Source organism: Panthera tigris, chromosome C2 (assembly GCF_018350195.1).
Source record: "Panthera tigris isolate Pti1 chromosome C2, P.tigris_Pti1_mat1.1, whole genome shotgun sequence".
NCBI lineage: Eukaryota > Metazoa > Chordata > Mammalia > Carnivora > Felidae > Panthera > Panthera tigris.
In genome coordinates this window covers 118,815,513-118,836,992 of record NC_056668.1, presented here as the reverse complement: position 1 = coordinate 118,836,992, position 21,480 = coordinate 118,815,513, and the positions used below count along the sequence as shown (strand labels likewise).

The following is a 21,480-nucleotide window of genomic DNA, read 5'->3' as shown; positions in this document are numbered from 1 at the left end:
GAATTTCTTACAGTCTCAAATCATGACTGTACATTATTATCATCACAACATCACATGGTTAGCATATAAAATTGATCCTGTGCCCTGAACCTCAGGGATATAAAAGGCTTTAAGACTTCCAAAATGAGGGAAGAAAAATATAAAAGTACATTTTTTGCTATGAATTATAGCAATGCTTCACTTGTTTTCATTGTGTTCAAAGTTCCTATCCATTACCAAGCTGAGATAAGAATAGTATAGCAAGTTTTAGAACTACTGGTGTCTTGCATTGTACTTTCAAAGATGAGAGTACAGCATGGATAATCTCTGCACATTTTACTAAACTTTCTGAAAGGAATGACACGGTAAATTGTACAGAAAGAGCAATACTTCAGGAGTTTAAAATATTAAATGCTTTTCCAGATCTTTCCCCCTACTCCCCGCCAAAGGCACATAGCATATAATATTAAAAATGACAGTAATTATAAATTAGAAAGTGTAAAATCAGGCTAAGAAATGAAAAGTATTGCATAAGGAAACTTTTGTATAAGAAAATAAAACATTGCCCATATAATTAAAATGGGTTTGGATACAGTTTTTCCAATAGCAGGGGTGGGGTATGTTTCTGCCAGTTTCCTTCTTGAAACTAGTTGACATAAGACGATTCATTCCATACAGTTTTAAATAATGCTATTTCCAGAACGTTATAAAACTCATCAGTCCCTCCTGTGAAAGACTGCTTCTCTTTGTGACTGCAGAGTCCTGACTTCCCAATATCTATCATTACAAAAACAGTTTGCAAAAACAGTTTGCTCGGTTGGACTCCCCACATGACAATGGACCCGCATCTGTCAACAGACTCGCATTATGTGCCGCCTGAGAACACGACTATGACATTTACTCTTGTGACAGGGCAAATTTCAGCAGCTCATCTGGAAAGAGATGAGCATTCATTATGCTGCAGCACCTTTCATCAAGCTAATGACATTTCAATCAGCACATTTTCTCCAGTTTCAATACTTTGCCATCTGAGCACAAGTCTCTAATTACACCCAAGCAACAAGTTTCACATCAATCCTACAATTTCTGCACTCACCATACACCATTGCTCCTCCGGTTTCATGCAAGAAGCGAAATCGATGATTTTTAAATAACCAGATTGTCAAAATGGTAAGGATGAGCAAAAAATTAAAGACAAGCAGCTCCACTGCTCCCTGATGTTGAAACTGATACTCATCCTTCTCTGACATAAACCTTTGCTGTCTCTCCATTCTCTGGTCTTCTCGTAATTCCTTAGACAAAAACCTGGATAAGGACTATTTTATCCAGATTTGCCTGAAACAGTCTAGCTGCCTGAAGATTTCAGAATAAACACTGCCACTTAAGTTGCTACTTCATGAGCGTTCTGCCTTAGTATTCAGATGGCTTCTCGTTACAACTTCCTGTTTCTCTTAAAGCAGCCCTGTCTCTTTTCAAACTCCAGAGTGTAGTTTCATCATGGACTCTTACGGTCTTGAAACAATCCATTCCACGAAATTATCTCTCATGTTGGACAAACCTGCAAGCCATCATTCTGAGATCTTGAGTCATGATTCTTATTGTTTCAAACAAGCTCCTTAAACTGCATAACTGGTGAACTGTAGATTAAGAATAAAACAGATCACCTTTCATCAGCAACATTTTCTAAGTTCAAAAAGCTAATTCCAAATCATAACCTCAATCACACGCCAGATTTCACCTCTCCAACCAAAGTCTACCAATGTGACAGGGTTTAATTGATGGCTCTGATTTGACCTAAGATGATTTCACAGGAATTTTGTTTTAAGGTGAGAATGAAAAAAGAATTTAGTATATGACTCCCCCTCCTTCTCTATGGCTTTATATAACTGGTAGTCACAAGTGCAGCATTTAAACTGCTCCCTTTTACCAAGAATAAATGAAAGCAAAAGACACAGAGAAAATCCTGTCCCCATCTCTACAGCTGTGCTGTTTGGATATGTTAAGTCAAAAAAGAAAAGACACTAAACACATATCTTTGAAGGAAGAAACCATATAGCCATCCTCAGCAATACTACGTACATGGATTTCTCTTTATAGAGCTTCTGGTCCAGACATCCAGGACCCACAGAAATCTGCCATAGATCACAAACTTCCTCTGTCCTGTGGCAAAACAATGTGGTGAGGTCACTGAGGAATAGTCTGCCACCAGCAACAAAGGCTCCAAAAATCACAAGACTTAGACCATAACAGTGATGATTCTTCAGCTCACCTTCCATTTGGCAGGCCGTTTCTGTTTGAATTCATATTTTTATGCTTTTTGGAAAAGTTCAAGACAATATTACTACCAGGGGCTCTGCTGATTTTTCAGCAACTGCTATGATTTGTTGGCCTTATTGGTTCTATAGTGCAATTAGATACATCCAAGGGTTCAGTGAGTTTTTTTCTCATTTCATGGGTTAAGTGAGTTTTTTCTCATTTCATGGTACTATTGTAACTCAGGAGTATAAATCATTTAGTATGCCCACATTCAACAGAATTGGCATTCAGTGTGTAGAGTGTAAATGATTTCTTGAGTAGAGAAAGTCCAAATATATCCTCCAAAGCTCTTGTCACCAAAAGCTAGAGGTCAAACATATAATATATTGGAAACTAACTAGCTCCTCAATAACAGCTTCACCCACAGGAAAGTCTCTCAACCACTTACTGTAAAACTGCTGTTTCAGCTTCTTTGCCTTCTGCAACTTTTGAAGCTGATTTCCTCTCTGAGTTTAACTCAGTGGGGGGTATTTATGTGGGCTGCAGATGTTCTTTTAACACACTACCCTTTTTGGCAGGCATATATGTGATGACTAATATTCGCACTGTTTTGAAATCTGTCAGCTAACGCTTGTGAGAATTTCATGAAGCCTTAGCTAGCAGGTTCTACCTTTACAATTTTGCAATCCCACAGGTTTAGTCTTGAGTTGTTAGATTTACAAGATAACCCGAATTCAAAGTCTAGCAATTCCTTTTCTTTTTTTCTGTTTTGATCATCATTTAATTACTTTGGTTTCCTTTTAATAATGGTAATTACTCCATCTGGATAGAATAAACTTTCTTTGGTTGTCTTATTATGACATCCAATTGCATTCTCTTACCCAATAACACAGCTCAATGAGAGGATTAAAGTCCCTGAAATGTTTTGATTGGCTAATACATTGTTTTTAAAAGTCCTAAATTTGATGTCAACATACTCAAATAAGTATATTTCACATTGAAAACTATATATATGGCTTCTCTAGAAAAAAAAAACAAACAAACAAAACTGGTAAGATCTGGCCCACTGGGCTCTCCTTCCCATGTGGCCACAATCTGTTAGTGCCTGTTTGCCACAAATCCCATTCATCCCATTTCACTCATTCATGTTCCCTGTGTGGCCCCTGCAGTCATTTGGAAGTGTGGCCCCTGGTTCACTCTAGGAATGGAATATATTCACTGTTCTGCTGTTCAATATCATTTTATTTTCTGTTGCACCAATAAAAGTACAAAAAAATGAAATAGAAAAACATATTAATATGGCACCTACCATGGACAGGAAATATTTTAGGAAATTTAATTTAGTCTAAATTAATGTTCATAAAAACTCTTCTTTCTACAGCTGAGGGATTTAAGGCTCAGAGTTGACAACATATGCAAGGGTGCATAACTAGTGGAAGTTAAATTTCTGTCTGGGGTTTAATGGCCTTAGGATGACATTTCTACGGTGATTAACTCATCTTGGTTTGTCAGGGACTTTCCTGGTTTTAGTACTGAAAGTCCCGTATCCCAGGAAACTCCTTAGTCACAGGCAAACCAATCATCCTAACAGCCAAGGTTTCCAAAATGTGAAAATCCTCTTCTGTCAATAATAACTATTCTTTCTGACATTCCTGAGGGGTAATTCACACAAAGAAGAATATCAATTAAAAATTAAGGCACTGTTTTATTAGCTGGTGACAATAATCCTCAGTGCCAGGTTCTCTGATGAAGTTGGAATGGAACCCAAAATTTAGGCACAAGGCTCAAAGAAACATTCTTGATTGTTCCTTAATCCCACTCTTAGAACCTGCTGGCCAGTGAGTCAAAAGTTCTTGCTGCAAGATGCAACATGCAGGTGAGAGGAAGTAAAGAGCAAAACAAGATGGCACAGCTCATTTCAGTGAGTATGCCCTGCCTTAGCTTGCCTATCCAGCACCATGGAAGGAAAGACTTGAAGAGAGGAGCCTCCCAGGCCCGGTAACCTTGTATTGCATGGTAATACCACCACTAGTGAACATGACCAGTTAGAATGCATATACTCAGTTTCAGAATCTAACCAATCATTTGAGAGTTCCTTATTCTTGGAGAGGACAGTGGAGATTGTGGGCTCAGAGGATCAAGAAGGGAGATTTTCCTAGGGTTGAGGAGAGATGCTGAGAGTTCCCTTTCCTCAATCACTAGAGTCCCACCCTGCCAACTTCTCCCTCAACCACTGTGTTTAACAGAAAATACTTAAGCCAACCCAGGGCTTCATTCACTTGGCCTATCTCCCAATATTCATCCCTCTCTGAGACCGGTGAAGTGGGGCTATATATTTTGCCCCCAAAATTTCTGAAATGGGCCAGGACAGGACTGTAATTAAGTTTACTTAAGGAGCATACCATGTCCTGAACCAAAAATTCATGACCCATCCCCCATTCTATTGTCAAATTCATCATAAATTCATCCATTAAAGTAATGAAATAAGGAGACTATTAGGCTGGGGTGGCTCTAATGCCTTGGTAGCCTATGCAAACAAACCAAATCTAAGCCACAGTCAATGCACTCAAATCTAAGAGTGAAACTTAAGAACAATCAATTACAAACAGCCACCTAGACTTTCCCAAATAAGGCAATCACTTAAGTGATACCCAATCAAATAATTTCCGAGACTCACTTCCACATCTTTTCTATAAATACTTCTCTCTTAGCTCCTGTTGGTAGAGTACTCCTAAACACTTTCAGTTTAGTGCTGCCCCAGTTTAAATGGATATATACTCCCAAATAAACTTTTACAAATTTTAATGTGCCTTAGTTTACCTTTTAACACATCTCAGCTTCCCTACCCTCCAAAAAAGTCACATTAGCACAAAAATGTCCCGAATTTGAAGAATATGTGCCCCTCCCATTAATAGACTCTACAGAAAAATAAGAGTTCAAAAATTTCACAAGGAAGTTAAATTGCAATAAACACTTAAACAATATTAACTTCCCCAAAACTTACTACCCAACACCTGGTTTTTCTTTGTCTGCCTCTGTAGAGTCTTGGGTCTCTGGAACCCAGGGCCAAAAACCCTCAGTGGGGGAAAAACACATTTTGGAACAATGCTGGAGCCTCGGACCACAGCAAACCCCCTCGGGCATAATGTCCCTCTTAAGAATGTAACAGATACCACCTACTCCCCCTCAGGTTCCCCTCAGGAATTGGACAATCAAAATACCTAAGGAAACTAAGTAAACCATAAAACTTATGTTATCTGAGGGACAGTAAGGCCATGTCTGACTCTTCACACAATGGAATGGAGCCAATCAGAAATGGACAACCCAGCATCTAGAGTTATCCAGTCAGTAAGGGTAGAACCTGAGAAGGAATGAGGGGGAAGGGAAGAGGGTACTGAACAGAACCTTATGAAACAAAGACCCTTGCCTGTAGTCATGGGTATTCACCCTCAAATGCCTCCTCTCTGTAAAGAAAGCTTTCATACTACTCTTATTTTCTAATCTTATACTCTAATAAACGTTTGCCTGCTGCTCATTTTGTGTCCAGTTCTTCATTCTTCGAAGCAGCAAGACAACAAATCCCCAGTACGGAGGTAAAAAATCCTGCAACATTTCTATTCAACAACTCAGGTACAGAAACATGTTTGGCATAAATGAGGATCTCTTCTTTCTTCTACCCTACAAGGTGTGTTCCTTCAGTGCTCTGAAGTGGGAAAACCGGGATATAGACCTCACTGTTTTTTCCCAGGTGACAATTTATCTCTGGATTGTTGATCTTTGATGGCCAGGAGTACATAAGAAGTTTCCCTATTCAGGGATAACCAGAAAGAAAGTGAATCCCCTTCCACTTGCACTGGATGCCACTTACTGGCCTTGCCCCAGAAAACATATACGAGATTCCACTTTTTATTTAGGCATTTATTCATTGAAGAATTCCCAAAGCTGTACAGAGTGGAAGAAAAGCAAATTTGGCATTGTGCTTGTAATCTAGCCACATCGGCCCTATGCCATTAAAGGGCAGTGGCTTCACAGCTAAAGCCTCAAGAGTGAGGAGGGTCCCAGATGGATAGCCCTGGATTCTTAATTCAGCCTCTTCTCTCCTTTTGTCTCCAGCTTTGTCCTGGCAACACATCACCACTTTTCTTTTGTAGAGAGAAACAATAAATGTTACATATCAATTATATCTCAATTTGAAAAGGTTAAGAAAAAAGAAATAAAAGCTTTGGTCCATTGATCCCCTCTTCTGTCTTGCACATATTGAAGAGTCAGGCATGAGAAACTCATTGGCTTTTTACTGTATTTAATCTCTGTCAGCTTTTCACAAGGTAAGGTAAATGCAAGCTGGCCACAGTGGCTTCCCCCAACCTAGGAAGGAAGTTTCAGAGATGAAGGGAAGTATGAGCTCTGGAGCCAAGGACAGGGCGGACAAAATGGAAAATTGCCACTGGAAGCTGCAGCTTATTTTAATGAAAATTTCCTGCAATCAAAGACCTGAGAAAATGCATTTCTTTGATTTCCTATTAACTGTCCACATGATAAATTAACATTCTTCTTAGGATATAACTTCTATTCTACGTCTTAAAAACTAGTAAGTCTGACCTCATTAGCTAAAAGACATTTTGCCCTATCACTTCTGTTAAGTTATAAAATGTTTATATGAACTAAAAAGAAAGGCCCCATGCCCTTCATCTCTCCCTAATTTCTACACTTTTTTCCAGTGAGAGAAAGGGACAAAAGAGAAGGGAAAGCAGAATTTTCAAAAAGGTGACACTGAATAATCTTAAAAATATTTTTCTGAAATGAAGTATGTAAATGGCAAGCAGGTTTTGACAGAAATACCTCTAGTGTCTCTTAAATCTATTAAAAATCCAGCCTTTGAGGCAGGCTTTGTTGTCTCAATGTGGGTTCCCTCAAAAGCAGAGCCTAAGACAAGGACTTAGGTGCAGCTAGTTTATTTAGATAATCCCAGGAATCACAAGTGAGGAAGTGTGCATAAAGACCAGGAAATACCATTATTCAGAAATAAAATTATAAGCCTCATTGGAGCCATTCCCCATTTCATCCATATCTTTACAGGGTCTGTGTACTTTGAAACTTTAATTTATAGGTATGCTGAAAACATTCCTTAAGCAGCACCTAAGATTAATTTTATTTATGCTTGAGGCAACTAAATTACATAATAAATTCCATGACAAACAACATGGGTCTCTTGGATAAGAAGGGAAATCATGCCCTATGGCCAGCAGAGTTAAAGTCCCATATCACCTGTGGAGAGGAAATTCTATATGCTTTGAAATGTTATTTTATGATGGTTATGTCATATCTAAAGTTTATGCTTTAAATTAAAAGTTTAAAACTATCCTGGGACTCTTTGAAGACTATGTAACTTGGTGTATGCACATATAAACATACATTACATACAACCCCAGGATTGTACTCCAAATAAAGTTTAAATTAACAATAGGTGGTTAAATATTCATTTTAATCCAGCATTGAAAGTTTTAAGGGATTTCATAGGAAAGTGTGATTTTAGTTCTATAAAAATGTCCTACATTACTGTGGAAGAAAACGACAAATTCACAAAGCTTTTCAATGGCATTTCTTTTGTGTGTTCTTATTACATTAGATATTAGATCCAAGAATGTTTCTTCGTTACCTAGACTAAGTATGGATATGCAAATAACAATTATATTATTCAGTTAGAAGATATAAATAAGTAATCCATTCTCATTTCTAAGCTCTAGTTGAATGTATATGCTCCCTCCCATTCATATGTTGAAACCTGATCCTTACTATGATAATATTTGGAGGTTGGTCTTTTGGGATATAATTAGGGACTAGTGTCCTTATAAAAAGGACCCCAGAGAATCCCCTTGGCCCTTCTATCATATGAGGACACAGCTAGAATATAACTGTCTATATATGAACCAGGAAATGGATTCTCAACAGACTCCAAATATGCTAGCATCTTGATTTTGGGCTCCTCAGCCTCCAGAACTGTGAGAAATAGATGTTGTATAAGCCACTCAGATTATGGTAATTTTGATATAACAGCCGAGACAGACTAAGACACTAGGTAGGGGAAAGAATATTCCTCAAAATACTATCAGGACATATAAATCTCAATTGAAGCTGTAACAGAGAACATCGTATTATAGCAGCTGTCAGAAAGGCTCTTCAAGTTTCTCAGATTCCTTAACAAAATTCTTGAAAAGATAAGACAATTATGAATATTTACTCACTCTTCGTATTCTCTCTACAAAAATAGTTTTTCTACAGCACATTTGGGCTCCACAACTGAGGGACTATAAACAATATACAGTTTGTAAATCTTAAGTGAAGAATCTTTTTTTAAAAAGCAAAAATGTCTTCCTATCTCTACTTTGAACATACTTTGAACCTTGTCTGTTAATGCACTATAATCTTGAGAAATGTTAAATTTAGAAAGAGCAGAATCAATTGATTGCCAGAAATTTAAGATTGAGACAGTGCTGAATTCCACCAAAACTTACTCTTACAACTAATTTATATCCATGTGAAAAATGGAGGGGCGCCTGGGTGGTGCAGTCGGTTAAGCGTCCGACTTCAGCCAGGTCACGATCTCGCGGTCCGTGAGTTCGAGCCCCGCGTCAGGCTCTGGGCTGATGGCTCGGAGCCTGGAGCCTGTTTCCGATTCTGTGTCTCCCTCTCTCTCTGCCCCTCCCCCGTTCATGCTCTGTCTCTCTCTGTCCCAAAAATAAATTAAAAAAAAAAAAAAAAAAAAAAAGTTGAAAAAAATTTAAAAAAAAAAAAAAAAAGAAAAATGGAATTGTTCTATTAGGATTCAGCACTTTAACCTCAGTTCCTCCCTTTCACTATCTTAACAAAAGAAGAATATACACAAAATAAAAACTGAGCAAGAACACAGTTATACCCGAAGTATAAGGCTTTTGGTGAACTATGTTTGAGAATCTGGCTTAGACCAGAGGCCTCCCACCCCACCCAAAAGCTACATGGGAAAGTAAGGAGGACACATTCAGAGACACACCTCCTGAGGTAAGACCAGATCTGCAGGGCAGACTCCACATCCATGCACTTAGCCTGTTTTAAGAAGGGAGGTCTCCTGCAGAGACAGCAGGAAAGAGAAAGAAAGAAAAAAAAAATGTTAGCGCTCTACCCACCCCTCAACCTTCAGGGCTCACTTCAACTGCAATGATCAAAGAAGGAGATAAAATGTTCAACCTTCTCTGCTCCCAAGCACTGGAAACTCACCTCCAGTAAGGTGTAGCCCAACTGATATGAGAGTGGGATCACCCACTGAACATTCCTGTTCCAAGGGATCAAGAGAGAGGCAGAAGCTCCCTCGTGGCACCTCCAAAAGGTTAGATGTATAGGTAGAAGTTTACTCCTGCATGGACCACTGCAAAATGTGGGGATAGTAGCAGAAGGATTGCCCATTAAGTCTCCTCAGGTATTTGTGCTTTAACCCTGTTGCATTTAACTGTCAAGCCTGTTAGGCTGTCAGGCTGACCCACTTCAGAGAGGAAACCAGCAATGTGTCTAAGAAATTCTCCTGTATTCAAGAGGATGCTTCTTTTGAATCCTCCTGAGACCAGTGTGTTAAGTGATCTAACTATTGCTCCCTTCGAGAAAGGATAAACATTTATAAATTTGCCTTAACTCCACCTCACACCAAAGGACGAAGAATTATTCCTATTCAACTTTTTTGTGTGTAAATTGTGTTGATCCATATCGTGCAACCAGTTTTTTTAAAAAGTAAACAAGCTCCATGTGCTAGCATAAAAATACTCAAAAAATGCTCAAAAAATAAAACAATAAACATCCCAGATTTGAACACTGATTATTTGATTATTAAGTTGAAAGAGTAAGCGCTAAAATTCTAAATCAAATTCCCTTTCCCCTTGTAAACTAAATTCATTTTTTTTCTGTATACTTTCTGATTTTGTTGGATTGGTCTCATTCTGATGGGGTCAGATTTCCTTCAGCAGCTATAGTACTTTAAACCATCTCTGAAGCACTGAGATGACTACAGCTTCTTCAGCAACTACAAAGTTGAATTAATCCAGCCATAAATATTCATTCTGGTGTGCTAAAGAAAAGGACACCTGAGAATCACAGCACCAGACTTACTCTAATAAGTTAAGAAAACACAAGCAAGCAATTCCCATGCCACTTAGAGCATCATCCCAATCAAAATTATCTGTCCCCATTTTTGTAATTAGTACAACCCAGGTCTATATTTTTGTCATCATTCATGGAACATTGCTGAGAGTTTTTACCACTGGGAAATGCAGGCATGTGAAGAAAACACAAAGTTACAGGTAAAATATTTTGTTATCAGGCTGACCAACACAAACGTCCATATGGGCATGTGGGCCAGAGGAATTTAAACCCACAAGGGAGGAAGTGCCCATTCACTGGCACATTGTGTTTCCTACACTAATGGGGAAATTCACTTGGATATACTGCACTGTCTCGCCATTAGAGAGAAACATTCAAAATACTATCTTCTTTTTTAAAAAAAAAATTTATTTTGAGAGAGTGAGAGGGTGAGAGTGGGGGAGGCGCAGAGAGAGAGGGAGAAAGAGAATTCCCAAGTGTCAGAATCTGCACTGACAGTGCAGAGCCGATGCAGGGCTCCAAATGACAAACCATGAGATCATGACCTGAGCTGAAATCAAGAGTTGGATACTTAACCCACAGGGCCACCCAGGTGCCTCAACACTATCTTCTTTTAAAACCATAAAATGTGCAGTGATGACACCTCTAGTCCAGTTCTCCAATAAATTTAAATTTATTGGCCGCCCTGTGTTTGTCCTGCATGTTGAAAACCTCTTAATTATTAATGAAATGACAAACATCTAGACCTTTAACATACTCCACTATAAAATCATGTGAGGGAATTGTTACGATATGAATGGCAACAGTTTTATGGTTTGTTGGGGCTGCATGATGAATGTTGTTTTATTTCCTCTACTTTCATGTGAGCTGAAAATCTCCATAATAACCTTTTTTTTCAAATGAATTTTTATGTCTCTCTTGATTGCTGCATTATGCTTTTTTTTCATGTGATTTTTCCCTAAAACCTTGACGTTCCTTGGCTTTTGGACTTTCCAATCCTTAAACACATTTTTCCCGCATAATCAGTGATGCAACTATTCCTTCAGATACATCTTTTCTTACAGCAGTTTGATAATCCCCTAATACTCCATTCCCTTCTGTTCTTCCATGAATCCTACAAGATCAGCAGGGCCTTGAATGTTTTTTCCTCCTGGGTAGCATTGATAGCTGGATTAGAATGCCTGACGTCTTCTTTCTTTAAGACAAGACAGTTGTTCTAGGGTCCCCCATACAAAATTAATGAGTTCCAGAGCAATCAAATGTGTTCACTGTTTAAAAATATCCAGTCACCTTTTTCATCCTAAATTGTATAATTCTACCCATAAGTTATCTTCCATCTGCCCAGCAGCTAACCCTGGCTTGTAAATTATCTCTTTTGAATTACTGGGCTACTTTTACAGTGACTTAACATCCCTAAACCCTTGTTCAGAGTCCTAACTCTATGAATTTCCTGGACATCTTCCCCCAAACCATGGCCATATGAGTTTTGCAAACTAAAGCGATGGTGTCACCTTAAAACTTATCAAACAATGTTTAATGTATTCTCTGCTAATCTTCCAGCCCTTTTATCAAATATTTTCCATTCTTTTCTGAAAACACCATGCAACATTTCCACAAAATTTATATGTATATGCAGATACATAAGGGGAGTACTTTCAGGTTTACAAAAAAATTAAGAGACAGATACAGAGATTTCCCTCATATCCTTTGCCCACACATGTAGAGCCTCCTCATTACCAGAATCATTCATAAGAATGGCACTTTTTTTTTTTTTACCAAGAACAAACTTACATTGATAGATCATAATTGCCCAAAGTTCATAAAGTTCTCTTGTGGTGTTGTACATTCTATGGGTTTGGAAAAATGTATAATGACATATGCCCATCATTATAATATCATACAGAATATTTTCACTGCTCTAAAAAAACTTCTGTGCTTGGCCAATTCATCTCCCCACTGTCTCCACCTGCCCCTGGCAATGACTGATCTTCTCATCTCCATAGTTTTGCTTTTACCAGAATGTCATATAGTTGGGATCAAATAATAGTAATGTAGCCTTTTCATATTATTTTCTTTCCCTTAGTAACATGTATTTAATGTTCTTCCATGTGTTCTCTACCTGGGCCTTCACTGGGGGAGTTAACTCAGCTTTCTCCATCTTACTGTTTTTGTTTGTTCTCTTGAGCTCTCCAAAGTCCTTGATTGGGTAACACTAAAATATTTCCCTTTTTGCTGGTCCCATCTTTTTTCAAGAATTCAATCTTATTTCACCTCTATTTCAAAACATATGACTTCATTTTACTTTCAGTTTTCCTCATTGATGGTCTGATTGCAAGATCAAACCTCTTTCCAAAGAGTTTTCTGTCCTTGATATATCACTAAACAAACCAAATTCCTAATGTCAGAGTGTTCTGGGTAAAAATCTTAAAATTGTTCCTCTTTAGCCTTTGGTTCATAATAAGGATGGTTTTGTTTTGCCCTCTACTTCCACTTAAAAATGTGATATAGCCACTATAGGAGAAGGCCAACATTCCTCTTTCTTTCTTCCACTACCCTTATGTGGTTAAAACTAGTTGCAGTTTCTGAAATGTACACCCATGAGCAGAATTCTAAACATATCCAAATCAGAGCCAATATATGACTGGAGGTACAGGTCGGGGTATTTCCAGAACCCTCTGCAGTAGCCTCATGAGCCCTAGAAATTATTTGTCTCTTGATGTAGTTTAAAACAAAGTAAAGCAGTCAGAATTTGGAACAAGTGCTCTAGAGTTGCTACTGAGGCCTGATGCTGAAAAACTAGAGGATGAAATGAACACAGTAGTACCCAGTGCCCCATGGGAAACTTAACTTACAGACCTGGCTGAGAAGCACTATGTGGGGGAAAAAAAAAGATGCCATGAAAATGATAATCATTCTTTCCACAAATGTCTAAAAAGGCCTTGAATAGTGAAGATCACCTGCTTTGAGGTGGAACTCTATAACTGGAACTCTGCTTCTGAGCATCCTTGTGTCTGATGTACCAGCTGTGGACATGCTATAAGCCACTATGAGCTGTCCCAGCCTAAGCTAGCCACCAAGTCCCACCCTAAGATTCTTAGTCTCCTTAGATTTCCTTATAGTGACCAAATGCCCATCTTGCGTATCTACTTGTTTCCCAGCCCGTATTTTTGAGGTATTTTAGGTTAAAATTTTCTCTTGCTCACCTCCAGGGTGCTGACTGATGAAGTGAATATAGCCAACTGTATTAATGCCTTAGCAGTACTTCTGCTGAAGCATATTGGAGAATGGAGCTTGGATCTTAGAATTAGAATCTGCACATTCACAATGGGGCTGTGTCCAGGCTGCAGACAAGACTGTGTAGCCACTTACCGAGCCAGCTTCAGGGACAAGCCTACATTGGGCTCCGTCTCAAATAGGTACTGCTGCCTGTAGAAGGACATGACCCCGGTGGGCTACTGCATTGCCACAGAAGTGAAGGTGAGCCTGTTTGCATCTGAGAGCTCAGGGGGTCACAGAAAGAGAGAAAAGTGGTCTCTTCCTCTGTTACAAGCATAATCCTCCAGGGTTAAATATAGCTTAAGTATCGCTCTGCTTGAGGAGGGTGGGAGGAGGGGCACAAGCCTCTTAGCCAGGAGTATTCCAGAAGGACAGAAGAGTTGGTGAATGTGTCTTTCCTTCTGGGCCAAGATGGACTCATGTGAAGGAGAGAAATTTTCTACCCTAACTCTTCTAAGTTTTAGTTTTTAAAACTGAAGAGACCACAATGGGGGAGGCCAGACCTTCAGATGAGTCATCTAATCAGAGAAAGTCACAAATTCAGAAGCTTTCCCTATGAAACATCACCGAACTCTGATTTTAGTATTCATATGATAATATAATTGATAACTTTGTATTGTAATGCTTCTAACAAAGTTTTTCTAAACTCTAAAAATTCCACCCTTGAAATACAACCTTGTATTTCAATATCTCTTCAGTAATAGTAACTTCACTCAGGAGGAACACTCTTATTGGTCAAATATCGTGGCTCTCAAAGCAAGGTCTGGACCAGCAGCATTAGCATCACCTGGAAACTTGTTAGAAATGCAGATTATTCCACCTCAGCTCACTGTGTATGAAACCCTGGTGGGGTGAAACCCAGAAACCTGTGTTTAACAAGCCCTCCAGATGATTCCAATGCTCACTAATGTTTGAGAACTACTGGTCCAAGACATGCCTTGATAGACAGATGCTTCAGTGGAACAATAAATGACTCATGTCAAAAAGTGAAAGGATCTAATACACAAATGAAAAAGTGCTCAGGTCTGGTTTAAAAATACAGATTGAGAGGTGTCTGGGTGGCTCAGTTGGTTAAGCTTCTGAGTCTTGATTTCACCTCTGGTCATGCTCTCATGGTTCGTGGGTTCTGAGCTCTGCATTGGGCTCTGCATGGAAAGTGTGGAGGCTGCTTGGGATTCTCTCTCTCCCTCTGTCTCTCTGCCCCTCCTCTGCTTGCACTGTCTCTGTCTCTCTCAAAATAAACTTTATAAAAAAATACAGATTGAAATAATTATTGTATAAAATCACATGTAAACAATACCACACATGCAAAACCTCAAGGTGATACCAATTATCCCACTCACAGATAAATTGAATGCCAACGCACTGTTATTTAAGGAACAGTTGTATGTGACCAGTGCTGTATTTTTTTCTTTTTCCTTTTCTTTTTCTTTTTTAAGTGTACGAAAGGACAGTAAACATCCTGTTCATTCTCCCAGGCATTGCATCACTTCCATTCCCAAGGGGTCGGCATCAGCTCCTGTCTGCAGTGTCCCACAGGCTTGGCCTCCTCTCTCCTCCTTCATCATTTATCTGATTCCCCTTCCTTCTTATACGTTTTGCCTCCATAAAAAGGTATATTGCTGTTTTGAAATAATATTCGACGTGGTTCTGCCTACATTGCCACTAAGAGTGTTGACACAGTAGACACAAAGATGATTATTATGCAGACATCTAGGATAACAAATAGTGTTTTCTTATCCTTTGTCCCTTTTTTTCTCCTATCTCTCTAACTCCTCTACTCTAAGGAAGCTCCTCCAGATACGATGTCCCTTTCCTCCTTTTATGCATTGGGTGCTAGCTCCACACTGCAGTCCCAGCTGTCTAGTGACATCTTTGTGAGTCCATGCTTGTCCCGTCATGCTTTCTTTTCTTTCTTCCTTTTATATTATCTCATTTTCTTCCTTCTTTTGCATTCTCTTTCCTTTCTCTCTAATTTCCCCTACTCCTTCTGTATTCCCCTGTCTTCTCTCCCTCACCCTTCTTTCATCTTATTTCCCCTTTCAGCCCAACTTAGGAGACGCTGAGCCAACTGGGAGGCAAACAGGAAACATGCAAGGTACTTTGGGGACACTGAGAACACTTGATGCTCTGAGGGTGAAGGGTCCAGTCCTGTGCTGGGTGTCCCTGGCCATAACAATATCTAGAAGCCAGGATTGGCGTGGCATTTACATTCTATGCACATTTTCCCCCTGGAGTTCACCCTACTAAATTATTCCAGTTTCAAGTACTTACTGTCTTTGGCCTCAGTTTCCTATCTCTCTCCCCCAATTCCAACTTCACTACACCTTGGGAATATCTGTTATAAAAAATAGGCAAGAATGTTTTCTTACTACCCTGTTCTTATTAGTATAAAACTATTGCAGAAGAGGTAGTTAACAAACAAAATGTACATATGCCACAGCCTTAAATCACAAGGTAACAGAGATTTAAACATCTCACGGAATTCTCATTTCCCAAGGTGTGTACTAGTCCTATAAACTCCTAAGTTTTTTTTCTATTTTTTTAAAATATAATTTATTGCCAAATTGGTTTCCATACAACACCCAGTGCTCATCCCAACAGGTGCCCTCCTCAATGCCCATCACCCACTTTCTCCTCTTCCCCACTCCCCCATCAACCCTCAGTTTGTTCTCAGTGTTTAAGAGTCTCTTATGGTTTGCGTCCCTCCCTTTCTGTAACTTTTTTTTCCCCTTCCCCTCCCCAATGGTCTTCTGATAAGTTTCTCAAGATACACAAAGTCATAAATTCCTAAGTTTTAACAAGAAATCCAGAGGGCATGTTAGAGTTCTACTGGTCTGGCTCTCTGGAAAGCACATTTCTGGGCAGCCATTTGCTCCTTGCTGTGACAAGCAATAATTCTTCAATAATTTTTGATAATTTTCTTCTGTTAACAGTGGATTTCTATTCAGGAACACCTCTGATTTCTTGTTGAACACCACCCTCTACATCTCTCAAATTCAAATGTGTCCCCCCTCCCCTGCCTCAATGTCCAGTAACTATTGTTGCCTTTAAGGAAGGCAGAACCGAACCAATGTGTGCTCTGTGTCACCTCTCAACAATCTGCTCTTTAGTATTTGACACAGGTCCTGCAAGAGGCATGTTAACGAGTCGAGAGAACAGATCTAAATAATAATCATTTAAACTCCCAAAATGCAGAGATGCAGCAGTGCTACCCTGGAAGTCAAATCTACCTTCATTGCCACTCCAACCAGGCTAGAAGTTTAGACAACTTTTATAGTATTTGTCTTACGTTCCCATTTCTTAGTTTTGGCATAGTTTGGGTTTTTACAGATAGTAATAACAGCTAACATTACTGTTACCATAAGAATTCATACAATCAGCTCAATCACCCAATGAAATAGGTACTATCACTATGCTCATTTACAATAAGAGGAAACTAAATGCAGAGGAAAGGCACTTGTCCAAAGTCCTACAGCTAGGAAGTAGTACAGCTGGGACAGGACATCACTTTATCATTCATCTTTGGATTTGAAAATAATGATAGTGAAAATATAGACTTAATTAAGACCTTTTTGTATTTCTATTTGAGTTCTTTCTTCTTTTTCCCGTTTTTGATCTCATATCACACAAATCCTCCTAAGTCAGAATTTGGATAAAAGGCCTTGAAATGCATAAATTTGTTCTGAAAAATAACACCATTAATTAAAAGTGAACTTTCTGTTTCATCAGAAAAAACATGATTAAAATTGCCAGAACATTTTCTTGGGTTGAGAGTGGAAGAGGATTCTGACCACCACACTTCTGAAGGAGCTTTTAATTACTATTCATTGCTTCCATTTTTAAGGGTGAACATGAAACCACTTCATGCTTAGGCATTTAGATATCTGACTTTATTTTGCCCCTGTTTTTTTTTCAACATGTAATATTGAAAAGAATTGTTTTACTGCTTATAACGACGTACATCAAGAAAATAATGCCTCATTTATTTTATGTCAGGATTGGATAAGGCTCTTGGTGTGTGTCTCAGTCAATTTGAGCAGCTATCACAAATTACCACAGATTGGGTGACTTATAAACAACAGAAATTTATTTCTCATAAGGTGGGAAGCCCACTTCCTGTTTCACAGACAGATGTCTTCTAGCTGTCTTCACATGGTGGAAGGGACAAGGAAGCTCTCAGGGATCTCTCTCTCTCTTTTTAATGTTTATTTATTTTGAGAGAGAGAGAGAGAGAATGCAACCAGGGGAGGGACAGAGAGAGAGGTGAGAGAGCATCCCAAGCAGGCTCCACATTGTCAGCTCAGAGCCTGATGCGGGGCTTGAACTCACAAACCATGAGATCCTGACCTGAGCCAAAACCAAGAGTCATTCACTTAACTGACTGAGCCACCCAGGTGCCCCAGGTGATTAGAGTTTTAAATACACAGAGAACTACAAATCAGTGTGAAAAAGAAAATACAGGAAAAAATTCTATAAAATATGAATAAATAATTTACAGATCTGTGTATATACAAACTATAGTCAAGTAAAATGGGGTTCATTTAATAACAAGAAAATGCAAATTAAAATGAGATATTTTTCATTTTTCATCCATCCAATTAGCAAAATTTAAAGAGTTTATTCATGTTCAGATCAGTGTTGGCAAGAAAGAAGAAAAGCAAACATTCTTACACACACTGGGATCTCTCTTATAAAGGTACTACTCCCATTGGGTGGAGCACTAATGACCTACTTACCCCCTAAAGGCTCTACCCTATAATACCATTACATTGGGGATTAGGTTTCAACATACGAATTTGGTGGGGGGAGACACAAAACTATTACACAATTTATAGTAGTACAACAAGTAGACTTAAGTTCATTACTGGTAAAATATATTCTTTCCTTGCCCTTTTCCAATGTTGTACATAAGGGCAGTTTATTCTCAAGTACAAGCAGTCTCATAGGTTAGCTGGACTTTATTTTGAATATACATATAAGATATAACTTTAAATGCTTAGGGCTTCCTTTCATGGGCTGTGTCACACCCTGCGTATCAAACTTACACGAGAAAGCCAATTACACACTGGACTGTTAGATTCTTTGATTTTTAATTCTGAGTCTGCCACAGGCATATGTCTCTGAGAAAGTCTTTGAAAAACCTTGTTTTCACTTCTTTCCTTATAAAATGAGATTTTACAATCTGCTAGAGAAATTCTGAGGATTACATATCAAATGATGGCAAAGCACTGTGAGAGTACTAAATGGGATTATTAATAATTTAAGAGAGAAGCAAGCCTTCATCTGAGTTGTTGAAAGAAATATGTGGCATATTTATTTCAATCATTTATCATTTCACTGAAATTTCCTCTACCTTGAGCTACTCAGAAAACACCTGATTCTTTTTAAAATGGGACTTTAAAACTGGTTCTCTTTTTATAGTTTTTCAAAGTACTTTCATACCAGTTACCTTATTGGAACCTCACAAAAACCCCAGGAGGTATAAATAACATATTATGTAGGAATGAGGCTGCAAGAAATAGAATATCCTAAAAATATTCATTTAAACAAATAGCGTTTATTATCCTTGCTTTAAGGAAAAGACCAGGGTTAAGAAGTTCAGGGCAGATCAAGAGACTCAGTGGTGTCATCAAAGATTTAGACTTTTGTCTTTTCCCTCTGCTATCTTTGCTGAGTTGGCTCTTCACTTCATGTTCACAAAATGGCTGCTATGGCTCCCGAAAAAATTTATTTTCAAGGTAGAAGGACACCACACTAACCACATCTGTTCCTTTACAAGTAAAACAAAAGCTTTTCTAGAAGCTACCCCTGGCAGAATTACTCTAAAACTAGATCATATGACCCTTGCCAGGGCAAGAAAAGGGAAGGCAGTGAGTGTATGGTTTTTTATGCTCTGTAGAGAAAGACAGAAGGGAAGGAATAAGGGGGCTGAGAACAACTCTGAGAACCCAATGCCAGTATTGATGAAGAATGGGAAGCATTAAAAAGTAATTTTTTCCAGATGGCACAGCAAAGAAGATTAAAACAGATCTGAATTTTTCTGCTTAAGTGGAAATATCTAACAATAAATTATAAAGTCAACTGAAATTTTTTAAGGGGTGACCATGCTGAGGCCTACTTCAGCTACTCTTACTAACATATACTCATACATGTATGACCCCAGGTACCTCCATAACAGTGCTGAAGCAGAAGAATGACTTTCCTCCTGTGCACATGATCAACTTGTTAGTTTTTGAGGAATCACCTTTTACCAGCAGTCCAACATACAGCCTGCTCTCCTTTTCTTGTTCTCCACTATAAAGGGAAATTCAGCAAGGCCATACTGAATAAGTTGGAAAAGGTAATCATTTGAAAGAGGACAGCAACAGGGAAGACAACTTCTGTGTCTCCCTGTCTGAATCAGTCATAGTTTGTGGGCAAGAAAAAGAGCTTAAAAAATACAATGCAGGGAATTGTGTGCTTAGGTGTGTTGGAGACAATAGAGGAGTAAGGTACAGAAATGACTCCCAGTCAACATCATACAACATGCTTGTCAGGAGAACTGCTACCTCTGACATATTCAGAGATGTGGGACTTCAGAAGGTGACTTTTGGATTGGGTGACCTCAAAACTCATTGCCAATTCTGTGATGCAGGGTCCAGGAAGCTGCAGTCACCTCCCTTCCCATCACAGCTGCTCCTTGACACACCTATCTGGTTATCAACACACTAGACTTTTGCTCCAAAAAAACCCCAAAGTCTTCATAATTATGTTTGCCAGTAGAAAGACCCAAAGCAAGATGGCACCCATCTCATATCTACCTTAAAGGCTCTGCATAAGTGCATTCAATTAGAGTCTAATTTGCATCCAGAACACCAACTTTGTGGGAGTTTAGGAAAGGTAGGATTTAGTACGCCAGTCTCTGCATGATTCTACACACACATGGAAGTTAGAACTGATGCTGAGTGCCGTCATGTCCATAACACTGCTGCCCCTTTCAAACACAGATGGAAGACAAGGACCAAAGGGTTAACAGTAGAAAAGAGTTTTCCATTAGTGTCTACCTTTTGGCCAGGACTTGCTCATGATGTATGAATTTAACTTGGTCATAAGTTCCAGTGACAAAGGCTTAATTTAGCATAAATTCTGCAGGATATCAGATCTGCTGTCTGGTATATAAAAAGCAACAGTCATTATTTACTGAGGACTTATTTTGTGCCAGACTGTATTATTAATGCTTACATATAATTTATTAAAACTCACAATAACTCTGTGTGGTAGGAAACGTTATTAGAGCCAATGTTCAGATGATGAAATTGAGGAACAGAGTCCTGAATGTTGTAGAGATACCAGTGGTGGAGCCACATTTAGCAGAGCAGTCTGACTCCAGAGTCCAGGTTCCAAATAACTATAATGTATCGTTACTCCGTAAAATTAGTTTAATATAAAGCTATACTGGAGGAATTTGCCCTTCACAATCTCCCTTTTGATTTACCACTAGGATTCTGCTGGCTCCCTGATCAATCAATTTTGATGACTTTTATAGAATCCAAGATGGTATAGTTATAAGCATTCCTGTTCAGCTAATCCTATTTGCCACTGGTATCTATCATAAAATTAGATCTGTATTTTGCTTGAGATTTTTTCTGAGATTTAAACTCACATTGAAAGAAATTTATCATTTTCCTAAGAGTTCCCCCAAAATCAAAAGGGAGGACCACTCATTTTACACTTTTCTCATATCATAAAAAAAGGCCTTAATTCTTCAGAGGAGGCTTGGGGGGCCAAATGTTATAGGACTCTCCCCTTAGGCACACTTGATTAGTCTACGGTTTTTCACAGGATACTGAATCCTGTAACTAAGAA

The 21,480-nt window shown here is 38.7% G+C and overlaps 1 protein-coding gene across 20 annotated transcripts in view; it reads right to left on the bottom strand.

Annotated features, from left to right (window-relative positions):
- The window catches only part of SLC9A9 (solute carrier family 9 member A9), a 763,188-nt gene that overhangs the window by 643,518 nt on the left and 98,190 nt on the right, over nucleotides 1–21,480 (bottom strand). For 11 of the 20 annotated variants that reach the window (XR_006222104.1, XR_006222105.1, XR_006222099.1 and 8 more), the window contains exon 1: nucleotides 1,076–1,394. The exons of 7 other annotated variants lie outside the window; for them this stretch is intronic. Coding sequence is in view for 3 of the 13 variants with exons in the window: in XM_007086333.3 (XP_007086395.1) it covers nucleotides 1,076–1,250 (175 nt within the window). In the remaining 10 variants the exon portion in view is untranslated. Of the gene's footprint in view, nucleotides 1–1,075; nucleotides 1,395–13,559; nucleotides 13,643–15,906; nucleotides 15,971–21,480 lie in introns of those variants that run through there. 2 more of the 20 variants (XM_042998715.1, XM_042998721.1) reach the window with 2 other exon arrangements.